At 36.5% G+C, this 21,540-nt stretch overlaps 1 protein-coding gene across 1 annotated transcript in view; it reads left to right on the top strand.

The window, feature by feature from the left end:
- Positions 1 to 21,540, top strand: part of THOC2 (THO complex subunit 2) — a gene marked incomplete at its 5' end in the record, with an annotated part of 80,812 nt that overhangs the window by 47,921 nt on the left and 11,351 nt on the right. The window contains 15 exon segments of the mRNA XM_017865225.1: positions 1,909 to 1,993; positions 3,489 to 3,582; positions 4,365 to 4,445; positions 6,324 to 6,420; positions 8,476 to 8,593; positions 10,546 to 10,725; positions 11,722 to 11,886; positions 15,761 to 16,036; positions 17,063 to 17,208; positions 17,659 to 17,815; positions 19,058 to 19,186; positions 19,536 to 19,667; positions 19,754 to 19,938; positions 20,436 to 20,614; positions 20,859 to 20,961. Of these exon segments, the coding sequence (XP_017720714.1) occupies positions 1,909 to 1,993; positions 3,489 to 3,582; positions 4,365 to 4,445; positions 6,324 to 6,420; positions 8,476 to 8,593; positions 10,546 to 10,725; positions 11,722 to 11,886; positions 15,761 to 16,036; positions 17,063 to 17,208; positions 17,659 to 17,815; positions 19,058 to 19,186; positions 19,536 to 19,667; positions 19,754 to 19,938; positions 20,436 to 20,614; positions 20,859 to 20,961 (2,127 nt within the window).

Raw genomic sequence — 21,540 nt, 5'->3', positions numbered from 1 at the left:
GGTTCACGCCATTCTCCCACCTCAGCCTCCTGCGTAGCTGGGACTACAGGCGCCCGCCACCATGCCCGGCTAATTTTTTTTTTTTTTTTCTTCCTTTTTTTTTTTTTTTTTTTTTGGGAGATGGAGTTTTGCACTGTCGCCCACGCTGGAGTGCTGCAGTGGCACGATCTCGGCTCACTGCAACCTTTGCCTCCTGGGTTCAAGCTATTCTCCTGCCTCGGCCTCCCAAATAGTTGGGATTACAGGCGCCCGCCACTACGTCCAGCTAATTTTTTGTATTTTTAGTAGAGACGGGGTTTCACCATGTTGGCCAGGCTGGTCTCGAACTTCTAACCTTGTGATTCACCCACCTCGGCCTCCCAAAGTGGTGGGATTACAGGTGTGAGCCACTGCACCCGGCCTCATCCTTATATTTCTACACTTGACCTTAGCCAAAAGGCTGAGACACAATCTTCCTTGTTTTTCTAATGCTTAGTACTTTGACTGTCATCACAGGTATTAATATGAATGAATAAAATATAATTTACTACAGAATAATATGTGCAGAATTTTAATATACTTGGATTTCTGTTATATTCGTAAGCTAAAACTATTTTACCAGGCTTAAACAATATGATTTTGTTACTGTTTGAAGTTTTTACATTGAGCATATAATGTATTAGTTTATTACTTGTAGAATTTCATGAGTTTTGAATACTATTTAAAACATGAGCTTGCTATAGGGCATTTAATAATTCTTTCTACAAATGTTTGTTGTGTTCCATATGCTAGACACTGGTGGTTTGAGGGGAAGACAAAGACAAGAAAATATTTCTTTAATTTTTGTTTGTTTGTCCCTCCAGGGTGATGGAGGCAGAAGGGAATGGAATAAAAAACAGAGAGAGGAGGGGTTGACCTTGGCAAGTAGAGGGAGGCACCTGAAATATTGGGGTTAGAAATAGGGACAGGTAGTGGTATGTTGGAAATTTGAACAAAATACTGTATAGCTAACTGTTAAAACTAATGGTCTCTCTTTTCTATGAAACAAAAACTGGGATATGGAGAATTGGAAAGGGCAGCAGTTGATGATGAAATAATTTTGATTGATGGGGCCAGTTTTGTCATGAGAAATTAATTATAGCAAGTTTGTCACTTGGATAATGGTCACATCTTCTGAATTATAAACTGAATTCATAATTTACTTCATTATGTTTTCATCCTAGAAAGCTTCCTTCCTGTCACTTGTAGCCTCTTCAAGTCTCTAGATTTATTATGTAATAATCTCAGCAGAGGCATTTAAGATTCTGTATAATAATTGTTTTGAACTGTAAGAATTAATAGATATAAATTTGAAGAATGCTGGTAAAAGGATGATGAGCAAAGGAAGAAATAAAGAGGAAGGAAAGGAGTAGAATTTAGTTTCAAAACATTGTTTACCTTGAATATGAAAAGCAGATAACTTTACATATTGAGGAGTACAGCATTAACTATTGCTGTGTTAGAGTCACTGAGCCAGATGGCATGAGGCATTTCATTGCATGACACCAAATTTGATATCTTAATCCCTAAACTGATAAATGAGTCATCCTAAATCTGAAATAATTTTGATTCTTTGTAAGAAGAGTTTTATGTACTTGCAGAGTACATTAAGAGTTTTACTGATTAGTAGACTATTACTATGAAGTGGAAATGTGTATTTTATAAATGTTAAGCATTTAATATAAAATCTCAATACCCTCTGGGAGAATCCCTAACCAAAATAGCCCAAATCCTGCCATAAAGGATGTGATGAATGTGGTTGTTTGCATTAATCCGTTTTGGATATTTGGGGAATAATTGCTTTTTCCCCCACGATGATGTAACAAAGCTATCAACATTACAAGGAATGTTACTTAAGATGATCCCTGCCACCTTTTTCTTCCTCTGTAGGCGCCTAACCAAGGAAAATGTGAAGCCTTCTGGAAGACAAATTGGGAAGTTGAGCCACAGCAATCCAACCATTTTGTTTGATTATGTATGTTTTGAGGTTAATATTATTTTAAGGGATTTTCTTTTGTTGCCTTTAAATCAGCTCAGGTGGAAACAGAATGATGTTAGAAAATGAAACATTGTAAAACAAAATTACTGCACAGTATATGTAACACATTGAACTATTTTTCTATTAATAGTAACAGTGCTACTATTATAGACAATTATAATAGTTATTTTGTATATATAATGTTATTTTGTATACCACATTTTGATTTCTGGACTTATTACTTGATTTTAGCTTTTAGAAACATTCAAATGACATTTCATTGTGATTTACCTGTAGTACTATCACTGCAATGTTTATTTATTTTTATTTATTTATTTTTTTTGAGATGAAGTCTTGCTCTGTCACCCAGGCTATAGTGCAGTGACCCGATCTCGGCTTACCGCAACCTCTGCCTCCCGGGTTCTGTCTCCTGAGTAACTGGAATTACAGGCGCGCGCCACTGCACTTGGCTAATTTTTTGTATTTTTAGTAGAGATGTGGTTTCACCATGTTGGCCAGGCTGGTCTTGAGCTCCTGACCTCAGGTAATCCACCCGCCTTGGCCTCCTGAAGTGCTAGGATTATAGGCGTGAGCCACCATGCCTGGCCAATATTTAGAGATTTCTAAAACACATGAGAGAGACTAGACTCTTTCATTCCAAAATTCAGCTTTAGGCCAACTGGAGTTATTTCCTTTTTTAATTAATTTTTTTAAGATTCAAGGGGTACATGTGCAGGTTTATTACATGGATGTATTGCATAATGCTGAGGTTTGGCCTTCTATTGAACTCCTCACCCAAATTGTGAGCATAGTACCCAGTAGGTAGTTTTTCAAACCTTCACAAGCCCCACCCCACTTACTTTTAGAGTCCCCAGTGTCTTTCTATCTTTATGTCCATGTGTACCCATAGTAAAGTTTCAGGATACAAAATCAACATACAAAAATCTGTAACATTTCTATACACCAATAATGTTCAAGCTGAAAACCAAATCAAGAGCACAATCCCATTTATAATAGTCACAAAAAAAGTGCCAAGAGATATATCTAACCAAGGAGGTGAAAGATCTGTATTAGAACTGTAAAACACTGATGAAAGAAATCATAGATGATAAAAGCAAGTGGAAAGACATTCCATGCTCTTGGATTGGGAGAATCAATATAGTTAAAATGTCCATACCGCCCAAAGGAATCTACAGATTCATTGCAATTCCAGTCAGATTACCACTGTCATTTTTTATAGAATTGGAATTATTTTCTAACTGAAAAATGTAGCCTAAGAAAATATTCTCTAAGGCAGAGATAAAATAGTAATTTCTATATATATATGAAATATTTATATAGAAACCACTTTATTTAAATATTTATATAGGAAGCCACTTTAATTATAAGCATTATTTCTTTTGAAAAATAAAAAGTGTAGCCATTACTTAGTTGGCACAATAGAAATCCTTTGATCAGTTAATACCTTCTATTATTTGTTGCTGTTTTCCAGATCTTGTCACAAATACAGAAGTATGATAACTTAATAACACCTGTAGTAGATTCATTGAAATACCTCACTTCATTGAATTATGATGTCTTGGCCTGTATCCTTTCAAATGAAGTAATATGTAGATTTCATATTTAATAGATCATATGGTAAATGTTTTATTTTCATTCTGTTTTCCTTTAGTAACCATCTGAGGTTGACTCAGGTGGCTGATCTGAAGTTTGGTCAGTCAGTAGTGTGTGTGTGTGTGTGTGTGTGAGAGAGAGAGAGAAAGAGAGAGAGAGTGTGTGTCTTTGTGTTGTATAAAGGGAGACATGAGGCTTACCAGACTTTTTTTTTTGCGAGATGGAGTTTTGCTCTGTCGCCCAGGCTGGAGTGCAGTGGCACGGTTTCGGCTCATTGCAACCTCCGCCTCCTGGGTTCAAGTGAGTCTCTTGCCTCAGCTTCCCAAGTAGCTGGGATTACAGGCGGGTGCTATCACACCTGGCTAATTTCCTAGTTTTTTGGTAGAGATGGGATTTCACTAGGTTGGCCAGGGTGATCTTGAACTCCTGACCTCAAGTGATCCACCCACCTTGGCCTCCCAAAGTGCTGGGATTAGAGGCATGAGCCACTGCACCCAACTGGCTTACCAGACATCTTGATATTGATGGAATCTATCTTGATTGCTGAAAGATGGAAAGGAGGCTAAAGAAGGAATGTTGGTACTACAATGAGTGTATTTTTCAATAATTAGTTTTAGCAACATCCCTGGTCTTGGAAAAAAAGAAAAATAATTTGTAATGACCAACAATTTTGCCCCTATGATGTGGCATATTTATGTTTTAAGGGTCTTTATTAGAGATGTAATGACTTAAGTTTTTTCTTAATGTATGAAAGATTGTATCATTGAAGCTTTAGCTAATCCAGAAAAGGAAAGAATGAAACATGATGACACAACCATCTCAAGCTGGCTTCAGAGTAAGTATTTTTATTTTTGCGAAAATGAAAATACTGTCTGTGGTAACTGCCATGTTATGTGTTTTATTACCTACGCTTAGAGACTTTTAGAAGCCTACTTGTTAAGAGTTGTTGAGAATATCTAGCTACTTTGTTCTACAGAGTCCTTGGCTACTTAAGGAGGTTGATATGGTACTTATTTATTTTCCTAACTTAAGAGACCATTATTGACTGTGATAGAATTTGGGTAAGCATTACTGGGGAGATGAAATCTCCTTCTTTTTATTTATTTATTTATTTATTTATTTTTTGTGATGGAGTCTCGCTCTGTCATCCAGGCTGGAGTGCAGTGGTGTGATCTCGACTCACTGCAGCCTCCGCCTCCCAGGTTCTAGCAATTCTCCTGCCTCAGCTTCCCTAGTAGTTGGGATTACAGGCATGTGCCACCATGCCCAGCTAATTTTTGTATTTTCGTTAGAGGCAGGATTTCACCATGTTGGCCAGGCTGGTCTCAAACTCCTGACCTCAAGTGATCTGCCCACCTTGGCCTCCCAAAGTGCTGGGACTACAGGCATGAGCCACCATGCCTAGCCAAAAATCTCCTTCTTTTTAACTAACATTATTTCATAGGAGTTGATCATAAGGGAGCTAGTCTCATTTCTTCCCATTCCATCCTGAGGTTCCAGTCATCTTAAAAGAACAAAAACTTGACTTAGTTTAACCAAAAAAACTAACCATATTTCTTTTTAATTCTTGTACCTTTGGTTTCTAGCAGCCAGTTCCCTTTCTTTCAACTTATTGTATCTGATAGCGGAATCTTGCAGTGGCTCCCCATTGTCCTTTAAAGTCCGAAATGTTTAATAAGTCATACAAGTAAGTTCTTTTGAAATCAGGTCCTTTTGCACTGTTCTAGCCTCATCTTTTCCCTGCTTCCCAATATTCTAGATTCCATTAATACTGAACTTCTTGTACTTTCCGTGAACTTTTGCCCATTATTCACTTGACTTGGAATATCCTTCATGGCCCACTCCGTGTTCTGTTTATTCATTAGATTTCAGCTTAGAGGTCACTTCTTCTGGAAAGCTTTTTCTGTTAATGCTCCCACCCACAAGTCTGAATTGGGCGTTCCTCTTTTATATTCCCATGGAGCATTTTGCTCATCATAGTTATTTGTTTACTTTTCTGTATCTTCCACTAGACTCAGCTCCTTGAAGGCAGGACTTGAGTTTTGTCCAATATCATTTAGGTGCTTAGCAAATAGTTGTGGAATAGGTTGCAGAATACTTGACTTTACTTGAATCTCCTACTCTTGTATTGGCTGGAGTCTCCTCCCTATTCATGGTATGATAAGGACCATTGGTTAAAATTGGTCTCTTGTCTGCTTCCAGGTCTGGTAATACTTTATTTTCTTGCACCTCCACAACTAGTAACATGTTCTTAGATAAAAAGACATTTTTTTTTTTCCTTGACTCAATTCGAGGGCTGGCATTTTGTCATTTATTCAAGTTTACTGAGTGATCTGCAAGATTTTGTTATATCTTAGTTTCACAAACTCTGGAATCAGGCTGCAAAGATTTGACTTACTGCTCTACTTTATACTATGTGACCGTGAGCAAGTTACATGACATGTCTGTTCTGAATTTGCCTCATCAATAGGTGATACCAACATAGGATAATAGTTGCAAGGATTAAGTGAGATAATCATTATAAAGTGCTTGGTACAGTGCTTGACATATGTATGCTCAATAAATATTGGTTATTGTTATTATTATGAAACTCCATTCAACAGCATCAGCAATACAATGATTCCTATCTCATTTTATTTTAGAGGTTTAGTTGAAATGATACTTGTGCATTTTGTTTTATGAGTTGTTTTTACTCCTTTTTTATTTCATATAGGTCTGGCTAGTTTCTGTGGTGCAGTTTTTCGTAAATATCCAATTGATCTTGCTGGTCTTCTTCAGTATGTTGCCAATCAGCTAAAGGCGGGCAAAAGGTATTCCATAGCAAATTATACATAACGAAATTCAATAGAGTACTTCTGGTGGTTTGGGGTTATTGAGACTCCTATTATCCTGAAAGACTACTTACTTGTTGGTTGTAGGCTCAAGTAGAATAGTTGCTCACTTATTTACATGAAATTCTTTAGTTAAATGATCATACATAAATAGACACTTTTTTTTCATGAATAAATGTACTATTTGGCTATATATGTTAATGCTCTAAAAATATACTTTCATTTATTTTGACTGCCTATTGGGCTTTTGAGTAAATGCCTAATATGATATATTGTGTATCTTCCTATAACAAAACATACTGCACTAGGTCAGTATGCAGTAATTGACCTGTATCACATTGAACATCTGGTAGGAACATATTTATTTTGAGGGTGTATATAATACCTTTAAAGCATAATTTTTGAATTTGAGTTTTAGAGATACATAAGGCTTCCATACCTTTTGGACAATGTCCTTTTTTCTTTATAAATACTGAAGTTTATTTTATTTTGGGCCAATATCAGTGCTTAGAGTTTGAATTAGTATGTATATATATTAAACCTCATGAGAAGTAGACTGACTAGAATCAAAGAACCTGAAATTGTTTTCAGAAGCTTTCTGGTAGAAAGCAAACAAACAAAACATTAAAAGCTATTTGGTGTTCCAAACAAGTATTACCTAAGTAATTATTGACAGATTCTTATTTTGGCTTAGGGAAAACTTAAAAAATATTTAAACTTATGTTTTTTTTGGCACATCCCTTATGCTCGTCTCTCTGCCATTTCTATATATTTTTATTCTTCTTTATCTATAGGCCGGAATAACATACATCATTTTTTAAATCTATAACTCAGCTTTCTGTACTATGAATACAGTTTGTGTGACCATCTAATTAAAACATAGTTTGAAGAAAAAATAAACTGTTTCATTGGTACTTATATACTAGTTTTCATGAGGGCTTTCTTTAAAAAAAACAAACAAACAAACAAACAAAAAAAAAAAAACAAAAAAAAAACAAAAGCAACTAAGGAAAGCACGGCAAGTTGAGAGAACAAACCCTTAATAAGAATCTTAGAAAATGGTTCTTTTGTCTATTAGCTTGTGTCTTGGGTATGTCTGACTTTATGTTTGGAGAAACATCTGGATTTTTTAGGAAAGAATGTTTTTACTTTGTTTAGATTAACTAATTAAAGAAGATCTTAGAGGACATAAGGTATTATTTTCATTGGTAGTCCTAAACTTTGAAGATTAAAAAGCGTAACTGTTGGCACATTACTGAAATGTGCTCTGGGCTGGCCACTAAATTGTCATCTTTGGCTCAGATATCACAGCTTAGAACTTCTTTTTTTCCTTCCTTCCCTGCTTTTCTTCCAAGTGTATGTGACCATGCTACATCTTTGTCCCTTTTTAGTAAATGGATTATTTAGAAATGGCTCTATACCATCAAAAATGTTTTGGCCATCCTGTATTGGAGGAGAAAAAATGCTGTGAAGGACTTTATTGGGTCAACTGATAAAATGAAATATCAATGGTAGATTTAAGGATTTTATCAGTGTTTGATGTACTAAAATTGATAACTGTGCTGTGGTTATTTAAGAGAATAGCTCTCTTAGGAAATGCAGTCTTAGAAATTTTAGGGGTAAAAGGCCATGATATATAAATAATTTTCCCTCAAATGATTAAAAAATTGAGTGTGTGACTATGTATGTAGAAAGGGGCTCCAGAGAGGGAGAGGAAATGCAAATGATCAAGCAGGAGTAAAAATGTTACCAGGTGAAGTTGAGGTAAAGGATATATGGGTGAGCTTTGTACTGTTTTTATTTTTCCATCCTATCTGTAAATTTGAAATTATTTCCAAGTAAAAGTTAAAATGAACTTACACACCAAGTATTTGTCAATATAGTTCTAGGAATGCAGTTAAAAACTGCTTCCGCCCCTTCTCCCATATTTATATACAAATAATTTAGGGTTTCTCAGTATATTAATTACAATATATTGTTACTTTTATATTTGAAGTTCTAACTATACACTGTTTCTTTTTTCTTTTTGAATAGTTTTGACCTGCTTATATTGAAAGAAGTGGTGCAAAAAATGGCAGGAATAGAAATTACAGAGGAAATGACAATGGAGCAACTAGAGGCTATGACTGGTGGAGAGCAGCTAAAAGCTGAGGTAAGAATTGCTATTTTTGTTCATCAACTTTTAAAATTCATTGATGTATGCATGGTCATAGTAGAGAATCCAAACAATATGTAAGTTTATAAAACCAAATGTCAAAGCCGTACATACCTTCCTTTCACAACCATCCCTACCCCCTTTTGAAATTGAGATACAGTAATTACTTCAACTTTTTAAAAAAGCTGAAACAAAGTATAAAAGACAGTAAGTATTTCTCTGATGGCTAGTGATGATGAGCATTTTTTCATGTGTCTGCTGGCTGCATAAATGTCTTCTTTTGAGAAGTGTCTGTTCATATCCTTTGCCTTTAAGCCAGTGACTGTAGTCTGTAATAGTCACTGAAATAAATTTGTGTAAGGGAAGGAATATGGAATGTAGGAGTTTTTTATATTAAGGATTTTAACCCCACTTTTTGATGGGGTTGTTTGTTTTTTTCTTGTAAATTTGTTTGAGTTCTTTGTAGGTTCTGGATATTAGCACTTTGTCAAATGAGTAGATTGCAAAAATTTTCTAGCCATCAGAGAAATGCAAATCAAAACCACAATGAGATACCATCTCATACCAGATAGAATGGTGATCATTAAAAAGTCAGGAAACAGGTGCTGGAGAGGATGTGGAGAAATAGGAACACTTTTACACTGTTGGTGGGACTGTAAGCTAGTTCAGTCATTGTGGAAGACAGTGTGGCGATTCCTCAAGGATCTAGAACTAGAAATACCATTTGACCCAGCCATCCCATTACTGGGTATATACCCAAAGGATTATAAATCATGCTGCTATAAAGACGCATGCACACGTATGTTTATTGCAGCACTATTCACAATAGCAAAGACTTGGAACCAACCCAGATGTCCATCAATGACAGACTGGATTAAGAAAATGTGGCACATATACACCATGGAATACTATGCAGCCATAAAAAAGGATGAGTTCACGTCCTTTGCAGGGATGTGAATGCAGCTGGAAACCATCATTCTCAGCAAACTATCACAAGAACAGAAAACTAAACACTGCATGTTCTCACTCATAAGTGGGAATTGAACAATGAGAATACTTGGACAAAGGAAGGGGAACATCACACACTGGGGCCTGTTGTGGGGTGGAGGGACGGGGGAGTGATAGCATTAGGGGATATACCTAATGTAAATGACGAGTTAATGGATTCAGCACACCAACATGGCACATGTAAACATAGGTAACAAACCTGCACGTTATGCACATGTACCCTAGAACTTAAAGTATAATAAAAAAGAAAAAACAAAGACAGTAAGAAATGCATCCATAAGGAAAATAATTACCAAATAAGGCCGGGTGTGGTGGCTCACGCTTATAATCCCAGCACTTTGGGAAGTGGGTGGATCACCTGAGGTCAGGAGTTCGAGACCAGCCTGGCCAATATGGCAAAACCCCACCTCTACTAAAAATACAAAAAATTAGCCACACGTAGTGGTGGGCACCTGTAATCCCAGCTACTTGAGAGGCTGAGGCAGGAGAATTGCTTGAACTTAGGAGGCGGAGGTTGCAGTGAGCCAAGATCTCGCCATTGCACTCCAGCCTGGGCAAGAGAGTGAGACTCTGTCTCAATAAATAAATAAATAAAATTACCAAATAATTACTAAATCTTCTGTGATCCTTGATATCCTCACTCCCTTAAGTCTTAGTTGCTCTGTTGAATCTGTGCCATACTGAATAACGAATAATCCTTTATGACGGACTGCAAGGTGGAAAATGGAAAATATGCAAAAATTTAAATTCAGTTGACATTTGCCTTTAAGCCAGTGACTGTAGTCTGTAATAGTCACTGAAATAAATTTGTGTAAGGGAAGGAATATGGAATGTAGGAGTTTTTTATATTAAGGATTTTAACTCAACTTTTTTCTGCCTTTTTTCAAATTAGCATGGGTTATGTACTGTACACTGGTAAATTCGTGTCTTCTCTTGTGCAGGGTGGTTATTTTGGTCAGATCAGAAACACTAAAAAATCCTCTCAGAGATTAAAGGATGCTCTATTGGACCATGATCTTGCCCTTCCTCTCTGTCTGCTTATGGCTCAGCAGAGAAATGGGGTAATCTTTCAGGAAGGTGGAGAGAAACATTTGAAACTTGTGGGAAAGCTCTATGACCAGGCAAGTTAAAGTGGCTTTTATGTTTATGTACATGTTTTAATCCTGTTAAGGGAAGATAATGTGTTATAATTTGAAAATGTCATTTTGCACATCATGTGAATATGAGACATCCTAATCTAATGTGAAAGACATTCTAGAAATAGGGCCTATTTCTATGTAAATTATGATATTTAAGAGATAGCTCCAAGATATGTTATGTGTAAGGCTGTCAGTTAATTAAATATTACATCATTAAATCCCTGCAACTTCAAGTTGTTTGCATTTATATCTTTCCTGATCTCTGGAAATCTCAGTCATAACAGAATAGATGCTTGCTTGCTTGCTCACTCGTGCATGCTCGCTCTCTTTTCCTTTTTGTTTTTTAAGACAAGGCCTCACTCTGTTACCCAGGCTAGAGTGCAGTGCATGATCTCAGCTCACTATAGCCTCTACCTCCCTGGCTCAAGTGATCAGTCTACCTCAGCCTCCCGAGTAGCTGAGGACTATAGGCATGCACCACCATGCCTGGCTAATTTTTGGATTTTTTTTGTAGAGTTGGAGCTCTGCCATGTTGCCCAGGCTGGGTTGCTATCTCTCTTTTTCTTTGCATTATAGTTGATAGTTAAACACATTTTGTGTGCTAATCTTAAGTTTTGGTACTTAATATTTATAAATATATTCTGTAAATAAAGTTTTCTTCTTTTAAGGGCAAAGGAATTGACTTCTGTTTGCCTATGGTTATTATTTTATTTGATTTAGGTAAATATATTCCACTAAAAGTGATGAACAACAGCTTGACATTTAGAGACCTAGTTGGCTAGTAAAGCCTTGGATTAGTCAACCTGTCAGGGCCTTGGCATCTTTTTTCGTAACATGGTCGTGTGATTATACTTGTAGATGGTCTCTAAAGTCCTTTTAAATTATAAAATTTGGATTCTTAATTGTTAAAATATTCCTGAAATGACTTCTTAATCACTTTGGAAAATATGTTGATTTTGTCTTATTTTTTAAATTTAGTGTCATGATACCCTGGTGCAGTTTGGTGGGTTTTTAGCATCTAATCTGAGCACAGAAGATTATATAAAGCGAGTGCCTTCAATTGATGTACTCTGTAATGAATTTCATACACCCCATGATGCAGCATTTTTCCTGTCTAGGCCAATGTATGCGCATCATATTTCGGTAAGTACAAGTGTCTTTGCTGCCGCTCAAGAACGATCCAAATTATTTCTTAACGATTTTATCTGTAAGTACATTTCACTACAGATTTTGGGGGAAGGTTTTGGCCCTTAAACTAGGATTCCTTCTTTGTTTCCAATAGGGGTACAGAGCTGTGTGGTAGAGGTATACAAAAAAGGTGATGAGAAATGTGGAGTCTAATCATTTAATCAAACATCTGCTGTTAGTGTTTACTATATCAACTGCTACAGTCTCCCACTTCTTTCCTAACTGTTACTTGATTTAATTATCACTTTGTTAGCACTATGCAGAAATTCCTGTGTTATGTATACACTCTGAAGGGAAAAGACAATAAGGGAGTGGTGTTAGGCTAGCTTCTTCCCCTTTAGATCCTCTCAATCCAGAGAATTGTATGCTGTCTTTGTGTAATGTCTTACTGTTGTTACACCCCATGGTAGATCATTCTCAGCTGTACAAGAGGGTACCTGATTCCTTGACAGACAGAGGTGGGAGAGTTGCTTCATCTTAGGAATTCTGACCTGCCCTGTGCTAAGTGAACACACTAATCAGCAATATGGAATCCTAGCAAACAGGAACACCTGATTGTCTGACGTTGGCTGAACTTTGCCAGGTCAGAAAATGGAGCAGGTCATTCAAGCTACCTTTTCTCTCTTACTTGTGTAAAATATTATGTTTGTCTTTTAAGAGATGCAAAAACCTAAACAAAGAAATGGCATTTCCCTCTCAGGCTTGGAAGAAAACAGAAATCGGAAGTGGCTGTATAGCCAAGTTAGATATAAGTCTTATCTGTAGGCAACACGCCACTTTCTGGAAAAGGGGTTTACCAGCAACCTTGTGGTTGCACTGGATGGGCATCCAAGCTGCCCTGGGATCCTTGCTTTTGCTTCTTGAGTGAAAACCTCTGTTGAAGAGGTGACTGCTATGTCCCCTCTATAAATTGACTATCAGCAGGCTCTCTTGGAGATAATTCAGCCAAACGCTGCTCAGATTCTTTTTTTTTTTTTTTTTTTGAGATGGAGTCTCGCTCTGTCTCCCAGGCTGGAGTGCAGTGGTGTAATCTCAGCTCACTGCAACTTCCACCTCTCGGGTTCAACTCCTATCCCAAGCTCCCAAGTAGCTGGGATTACAGGTGCCCACCATCACACCCAGCTAATTTTTGTATTTTTAGAAGAGATGGGGTTTTGCCATGTTGGCCAGGCTGGTCTCAAACTCCTGACCTCAGGTGATCCGCCTGCCTCGGCCTCCCAAAGTGCTGGCATTACAGGCATGAGCCACTGTGCCTGGCCTGCTCAGATTCTTGAGATGAGATTTTTGAACAATAGTGAGAAGTACAGCAATAATTGTGGATATCAGTTCTATTCCATAAGTCTAGTTCCCCAGGTGATTTGAAATGTAGAACTGTTATGTCTCTACATTTGACTGAAGGTGTGAACTTGAAGTGGGAGTTAAACTGACTTTAGACAAGGACATATTCATCCTAGGTAAATATGAAGTATAGCCTTCTTTTCTGACCAAGCCTATTTTTCTAACTAGGTAGTGACTATGGGGTTCCTAACAATAGAAATCACAGATTCAAACCCAGAGGACTGGGGAGACTGGAGCTATCACGTAACCCTCTCATACTGATAAACTAATTTTTAGTTTTAACTGTTGAGGTTGTGGTCCACCTTGAGACACAGTTCTGAAAGATAGGCTTTTACCTAGTTCATATTCTAGATCTTGCCCAGAACAGGTAGCTAGGCTGTCTTTTATGCAGATAGTGTCAGCCCTGTTTTATCCCGTTTTGTTAGAACCTTAGAAGTCATTCTGCTCATCTAGATTCATATTAGTTACCTTCAATAAGACCTGTTCTCTAAATTAAAAAAAATTCTCTGTTTTCCCAACTGCTGTTCCCTCAGGTTTCTGATGCAATTGGGACTCCTTTTTCATAACTAATGTTCTTTGTAACTTTGTCACTTATGTGGTCTCAGTGGTTGTCAGCATGCTCTCTAAAATGGGGGTAACGGAGCATAAATCTTCCCACTTCTAGAACAATTGTAAAATTCTAGAACAATTGTAAAATTGAGCAGTCAGGAAGGAAGGCAGGTAACTGAGCTGTAAGGAGCTGAGACTCTTTTTCCTATCACAGTGTAGAACTGGAAGCAGAGCCTTTGGTCATCTCATTTTGGGTTATGTGTTTAGCACAAATAGAATGATTTAAGTTATTTTCTAACATAAAGTAGTAATTAGTTTTAGGACATCCTTTAGGTTCGTATTAAGGGTGATACCTAACCCAAACAAAGTTTTCTGCATGAGAGCTCATTCATCCTAAAGAGACTGAAGGATGTGAAACAATAGCAACTCTGTGTTATCTTCATATATATATATATGTATGTATGTTCATATATATGTATGTTATTTTCATATATGTTATCTTCATATATAGAGAATATATATAGAGAATATGTATATTTTGTGTGTGTGTGTGTATATATATGTATAATATATTTGGCATACACATATCTCTACAGCCCCTCCCATTGTACTAACACATTTTTTCTCATACAATTAAGAATATGGCATTCCTCTGACTTTTCCCCAAATTAGGATAAACCAGTTAAGCAAAAGAAGCTTCAGCATNGTATGTTATTTTCATATATGTTATCTTCATATATAGAGAATATATATAGAGAATATGTATATTTTGTGTGTGTGTGTGTATATATATGTATAATATATTTGGCATACACATATCTCTACAGCCCCTCCCATTGTACTAACACATTTTTTCTCATACAATTAAGAATATGGCATTCCTCTGACTTTTCCCCCAAATTAGGATAAACCAGTTAAGCAAAAGAAGCTGCAGCATCAGTTCTCACATGCTTTAAACTTCAATATACCAAAGCTTTTCACAGAAAAATTTATTTGGCTTAGCAATAGAGTAACCAGTTGGTCCCGGTTTGCCTGGGATGTTCCCAGTTTTGGCACTGAAGTCTTAAATCCCCAGAAACCCCTAAATCCCCAGAAAACCCTGACAATTGGTCACCCTACTTAGCAGTCTTAAAACAAATTTCTTGTAACTTTTCTTAATGTTGATCCAGCTTTTTTTTTTTTTTTTTTTTTCTTTTTTGAGACAGTCTCCTTCTGTCACCCAGTCTGGAGTGCAGGGGCATGATCTCAGCTCATTGCAACTTCTGCCTCTGGGATTCAAGTGATCCTCTCACCTCAGCCTCCCAAGTAGCTGGGATTACAGGCATGTGCCACCACACCTGGCTAATTTTTTGTAGAGACGGGGTTTTGCCATGCTGGCTGGGCTGGTCTTGAACTCCTGACCTCAAGGGATCTGCCCTCCTCAGTCTCTTGATCCAGCTTTTTAATTGACGAATTTTAACATTTGGTAGGGTCTACATGTAGTGATACTACATTCTGTCCTAGTTGACTGTTATTAGTTCCATTCTTCCTCTTTTCTCATGTTAAGACCTTCTATTTGTTCCCTTGAATATCTCAAAAGCAGGACTGGAAACCCTACATGTTCAATCCCTGATACAGCAGCAAGAGGGAGTAGGGTGGAGGAATGGAAGAGGGGGACATGCATATACCCTGTTCACTTTATTCAACAGGTCAGATTAGATAAGAGCCCTCTGAGAATCTCCTAGTTGGCACACAGTACTAAAGATTGGAATATCTTCCAGAGATGATTTATCTTAAAATAAACGTTGTTGGTAAGAAACTAGAATTTCTATAACAGTTTTGAGATTGGTCATCTTTTGATTCTTTAGAAGGGAATATAGATTTTTATACCATGAAAGTCAAAGCTATAAATTATGTTGTGTGTGTATGTATGTATGTATGTATTTTTACTTTTTATCTACAGTCAAAGTATGATGAACTTAAAAAATCAGAAAAGGGAAGTAAACAGCAACATAAAGTTCATAAGTACATTACATCATGTGAGATGGTGATGGCGCCTGTTCATGAAGCAGTGGTCTCCTTACATGTTTCCAAAGTCTGGGATGACATCAGCCCTCAATTCTATGCCACATTCTGGTCATTGACAATGTATGACCTTGCAGTTCCACACACCAGCTATGAACGAGAAGTCAATAAACTTAAAGTCCAGATGAAAGCAATTGATGACAATCAGGAAATGGTAGGTTTTTGTTCTAGTAGTTCAAGTGCAATAACTTTATGGTCTCACCTATATTTTGAAATTGTTTTAGCTCTGGTTCCTTAAAACAGTGATCTTGTTGCTATATAATATTTTCTTAAATGGGGTTTAATAGTTACTTCTGAGTGGAGGGCCAGGAGGTGGTGACTAGGTGGAGATTATGATTAATCAAAAATTATTTGAGTGTCCTTTTCTCCTGACAACTATGCTGGTAACTTAAAGTGATTCATGTGACTCTAATAGCAAGATCAGTAGTTCTCAAGAAGTGAGTTCTTTAGGAGAAGACTGTTGAAAAGCTGAGTCTTGAAATGGACAGGCCTTGAAGGTAGATTAGGTTTGGAAATATGGAAGCAGATAGGGAGGTCACCATAGGGTTCCAGCAAAGACAGGAAGTACATTGAGGTTTAGGGAGACCACTTTTACTGATTCACTTTCACATAGTGAATGTACTTAGTGATACATATGAATATGATGGGGCCAGATTATGTAGGGCATTGGAAGTCAGGGAGAAAAATAGACTTGGTAAAATTGAGAGCTATTTTAGATTCCTGAGCAGGGGAGTAATGTAAAAAATGGTACTTAAAACAGATTACTCATGACAGCAGTATGAAAGATGCTTTTAATAGGGGAAGGGACTAGCATTAGGCTAAAGACCAGCTAGGTGGATTTTTAGGCAGTCTATTGTGAGAGCATAGACTGATGGAGGTAGCGGCAGTGTACAAGGCTTGTAAACCAGTCTTGGTATAAAGGAGAAGGAAGAGTCAAAGATGACACCATGCCTGAGACTGATAGTATCAGTGTTGCAAATGTAGCCTGTTTTGATGGTGTGTGAAGATGCCATGACAATGTTATGAGTGTGTTGAATGAAGATAAAAGCACATTCAGGTGGACCTATATTCATGTTAAAGTAGTTATAAACTGTCAGCCTTTATCTCTTTAAACTTTTCAATTAAAAGAAGAAAGGTAATGTGCATATATTTAGAAAAGTATCTGATTTATTCTTTGTAGCCCCCAAATAAAAAGAAAAAAGAGAAGGAGCGCTGTACTGCCCTTCAGGACAAGCTTCTTGAAGAAGAAAAGAAACAGATGGAACATGTACAGAGAGTTCTGCAGAGATTGAAACTGGAAAAGGACAACTGGCTTTTAGCAAGTAAGTTGTTGGAATTGTTACATTCCCAATGCTGGTGAATTACAGAAAACAAAACATTATAACTTTAGAGGTGTTACAGTGTATTATGTTTGTATTTCAACTCAGTGTTTTCTATCCCATTCTTTGGTTATTTGTTAATGCAGAATCAACTTCACGTTCACTAGAGGAACTGATATAGTTTGCTGGTGAAGTTAATTAACTTTTAACTACATATTGGCAGCTTGTCATTCAACTTTTCTGTATAAAACATATTTCTGGAGAAATCATAGATAGAAAAAAAGTCCACATAATAAAAATGATAATCATGACCAGGCATGACATTTGGTTACAAACTATAAATAGTTTGTGGTTTTATAGTATTCTCTACACTAAAGGTAATATGTTGTCATGTTTAGTGGCTTTGAGGCACTTGAGGAAGAAGTTTACCACTTAATATATTCTTCCTTTATTTTAGAATCTACCAAAATGAGACCATCACAAAATTTCTACAGCTGTGTATATTTCCTCGATGTATTTTTTCAGCAATTGATGCTGTTTACTGTGCTCGTTTTGTTGAATTGGTACATCAACAGAAAACTCCAAATTTTTCCACACTTCTTTGCTATGATCGAGTAAGTTTTTACTGCAACCTTTAAAAAATTCTCACACAAAGATAGCTAACATTGTAATTTATAGAGGTATTATTGTGTGTTTGGTTAAAAAGCATGAAATCAGGAACCAAGTGTCTGAACTTGAATCCTAGATCTACTACTTTCTAGCTCTATGATCTTTGGCAAGTTATTTAACCTCTCTGTGCCTGTTTTCTTATCTGTAAAGCATAAGTACCTGCTTCATAAGATTGTTGTGAGGATTAAATGAATCACTACACATAAAAAGCACTTGATATGTAATAGTCACTCAAGGTTAAACTATTAACTATTTGAGTTTACATGTTGTATCATAATAGGTAGAACTCTCTTCTCCATTCTTAACCTTCACTTCTAAAAAAAAAAAAAAAAAGACAAAAGTTTACACCTTCACACACATATAAAAGCAGGGAAGCTTTTTAGTATGGTCATATTCACATTTTGCATTTAGCTTTTTTCTTGTTACTGCATTTTGTGGTTTAAAAACATAATGTGGCCGGGCACGGTGGCTCATGCCTGTAATCCCAGTACTTTGGGAGTCCGAGGCGGGTGGATCACGAGGTTGGGAGATCGAGACCATCCTGGCTAACACGGTGAAACCCCGTCTATACTAAAAAAATACAAAAAAAATAGCCAGGCGTGGTGGCGGGTGCCTGTTGTCCCAGCTACTCGGGAGGCTGAGGCAGGAGAATGGCGTGAACCCGGGAGGCAGAGCTTTCAGTGAGCCGAGATCGCACCACGGCACTCCAGCCTGGGTGACAGAGTGAGACTCCGTCTCAAAAACAAACAAACAAACAAACAAAAAACCCCACAAAACATAATGTTTGTTCCAGCATGTCAGCTGCCTATTTTTAATTTCTATCAGCATTTCCTCTGTTTACTCTCCCCATAAACCCAGTAATATGTATGGCTAAGTGGTTAAGAAACTATTATGTAATAAAAAAAACTATTATGTAATAATAATGATAGTTTTTTTTTTCCCCCCTGTCACTGTAAATCAGCTTTCTTTATAAAAGTTCTTGTTTTGGGTGGTTGTTTTATGAATTCACTATTTCCCCACAAAAGCCAAAATCTCCAAAGGTCTCTGCAGTGTCATTATATAAAGGGAATATACATTTCGACTAAGTTTACCTGTTTATTATGACTTGCTATAAGAGAATCTTCTAATATTTTTAAGTGATTTTGACCTTGATTTGTTTATATGTTTTAAACATTTTTTTCCTGTAGGTTTTCTCTGACATAATTTACACAGTTGCAAGCTGTACTGAAAATGAAGCCAGTCGATATGGAAGGTTTCTGTGCTGCATGTTAGAGACTGTGACCAGGTGGCATAGTGATAGAGCCACATATGAAAAGGTATGATTAATAAAAACCCTTATATTTTACCCATGTATATAATGACCACATCCATTAATGTCTAGATTGTTGAGTTTTAAAAGAGAAGCTGAGTTTAAGATTCAGTTGTAAAACCGTGTTTATAAGCACAATTAATTCATTATTAAAAAGTTCTGTATAGATTTTTATTCTATCTCAAACTGACGTTCCAAATTAATATCTTTGTATGAGCTGAACTTTTTGTGACTACTTATCAAAATACGCATGATGGTTTTAAATGGAAACATTGATCTAGTCTACTTAAGTTTCAGTTTCTGCGATTTTGTGGATCATAATTTCTCCTTAAAAGTGACAAACATTGTTTCCTTAGGAATGTGGAAACTATCCAGGATTCCTTACCATATTACGGGCAACTGGTTTTGATGGTGGAAATAAGGCTGATCAATTAGACTATGAAAATTTTCGACATGTTGTACATAAATGGCATTACAAACTAACCAAGGTAAAAAAAATTGGGTTTTTCAAAGGCAAATTTTTCTCTTTATACTTGTACTTTTATAATAATGGATCTGAAAATGTTTGTTGTAGGCATCGGTACATTGCCTTGAAACAGGCGAATATACTCACATCAGGAATATCTTGATTGTGCTAACAAAAATACTTCCTTGGTACCCAAAAGTTTTGAATCTGGGTCAAGCTTTGGAAAGAAGAGTACACAAAATCTGCCAAGAAGAAAAAGAGAAGAGGCCAGATCTATATGCATTGGCTATGGGGTAACAAAATTATATTTTAATGTGATTTACAAGACTAGATGACAGAAGGATTCTGAAGACTTTAAAATGTTTTACAGTGTTGAAGTTTATCTTCTGCCTTCAGGAGATTATGGGAGATTATGCGATCATGTTCCCACAGGCTGGTGAGAGTTACCACTTCTGATTATCAACTTCCGGTCTATACTGGATGATAGTTTCAAAAGTCATATATAATATTTCTTGATTGGAAGGAAATATAATTTTATCATCATAGTTAACAGATCTTCAAGAGTAAAAGAAAAAAGCCATCTTAGTTTAAGGATTAGTTTATAGTGAAATTGTAATTTTTAAGAAAGTTGGGCATTCTATACAAACCTTCAAGAACTTATTAAAAATTGGTATTTTTTAAATTCTCTAGAACTACATAGTAGAATGAATAACTTGCTAATTCTTAAAAACCTCATGTTTATGTTTTTTGATTTGTGTTTGTATATTTAAATACTTTGTGCGACTTTCAGCTACTCTGGGCAGTTGAAAAGTAGAAAGTCATACATGATACCTGAAAATGAGTTTCATCACAAAGACCCCCCTCCGAGGAATGCAGTTGCCAGTGTGCAAAATGGGCCTGGTGGTGGGCCTTCTTCATCATCAATAGGAAGTGCATCTAAATCGGATGAAAGCAGTACTGAGGAGACTGGTATGCTTATTTGTAGAAACTTATAAGTAATATATTTTATTTCAACAAAGTAAAATGTTTTATATCACAGAATGAGTACAATGCTGGCTTAGTATAACTTTTTATTCCCTAGATAGGAGTATATAAACGTTAAGAAGTAATCAGCCTGCTGTTTCTTTCTAATTATTCTCTAATCATTTTGCTGTGAAATTGTAGCTTATTTACATTTAGGGGCTTGTTAAATAAAACTTTACTTTTATTTCAGATAAATCAAGGGAGAGATCTCAGTGTGGTGTGAAAGCTGTTAATAAAGCTTCTAGTACCACACCTAAAGGGAATTCAAGCAATGGAAATAGTGGCTCTAACAGGTAGGAACACTGTGCCATGTGTCATAATTCTAAATTCTTTTTAAAAATGATTTTTATGTATTTTTTTGAGATGGGGGTCTTGCAGTGTTGCCCAGGCTGGTCTCGAACTTCTGGCCTCAAGCGATCCGCCAGCCTTGGCTTTCCACACTGCTGGGATTAGAGGCATGAGCCATTGCACCTGGCCCTCATAATTCTAATTTCTTATATGAATCCTCATGAGTAGAAGGGGAGTGGTGGTTGAGTAATGTGGAAAGTCATTTATGTTGGACTTTGAAATTTTTTATGTACCCTATTTTGCTGATATGCTTTACATCCTAATTATGTTTTGTAGAATTATGCTTGTATAACAACTTTGTTTCTCCTGCTGGGATACTCAGGGGAATGTAGGTATGAAGTTAAAAAAAATAGTTTAGGATAGAGTGATTGCTGTGAACAATCTGAGTAAGGACAGACATAAGAAAAGCCTACACTAATTTAAGTAGTGATCCTTCCAGCTAAGTAATGCATTTCCTGATAGTAGTTTTCTTGGTTGGTTTGTGGGATATATTTTTGGTTTTTACCATTTATTCTCATAGGTTA

Source organism: Rhinopithecus bieti, unplaced genomic scaffold, assembly GCF_001698545.2.
Source record: "Rhinopithecus bieti isolate Rb0 unplaced genomic scaffold, ASM169854v2 scaffold_82279, whole genome shotgun sequence".
In the NCBI taxonomy this organism is placed as follows: domain Eukaryota; kingdom Metazoa; phylum Chordata; class Mammalia; order Primates; family Cercopithecidae; genus Rhinopithecus; species Rhinopithecus bieti.
This window is presented reverse-complemented; position numbering and strand designations above follow the sequence as displayed.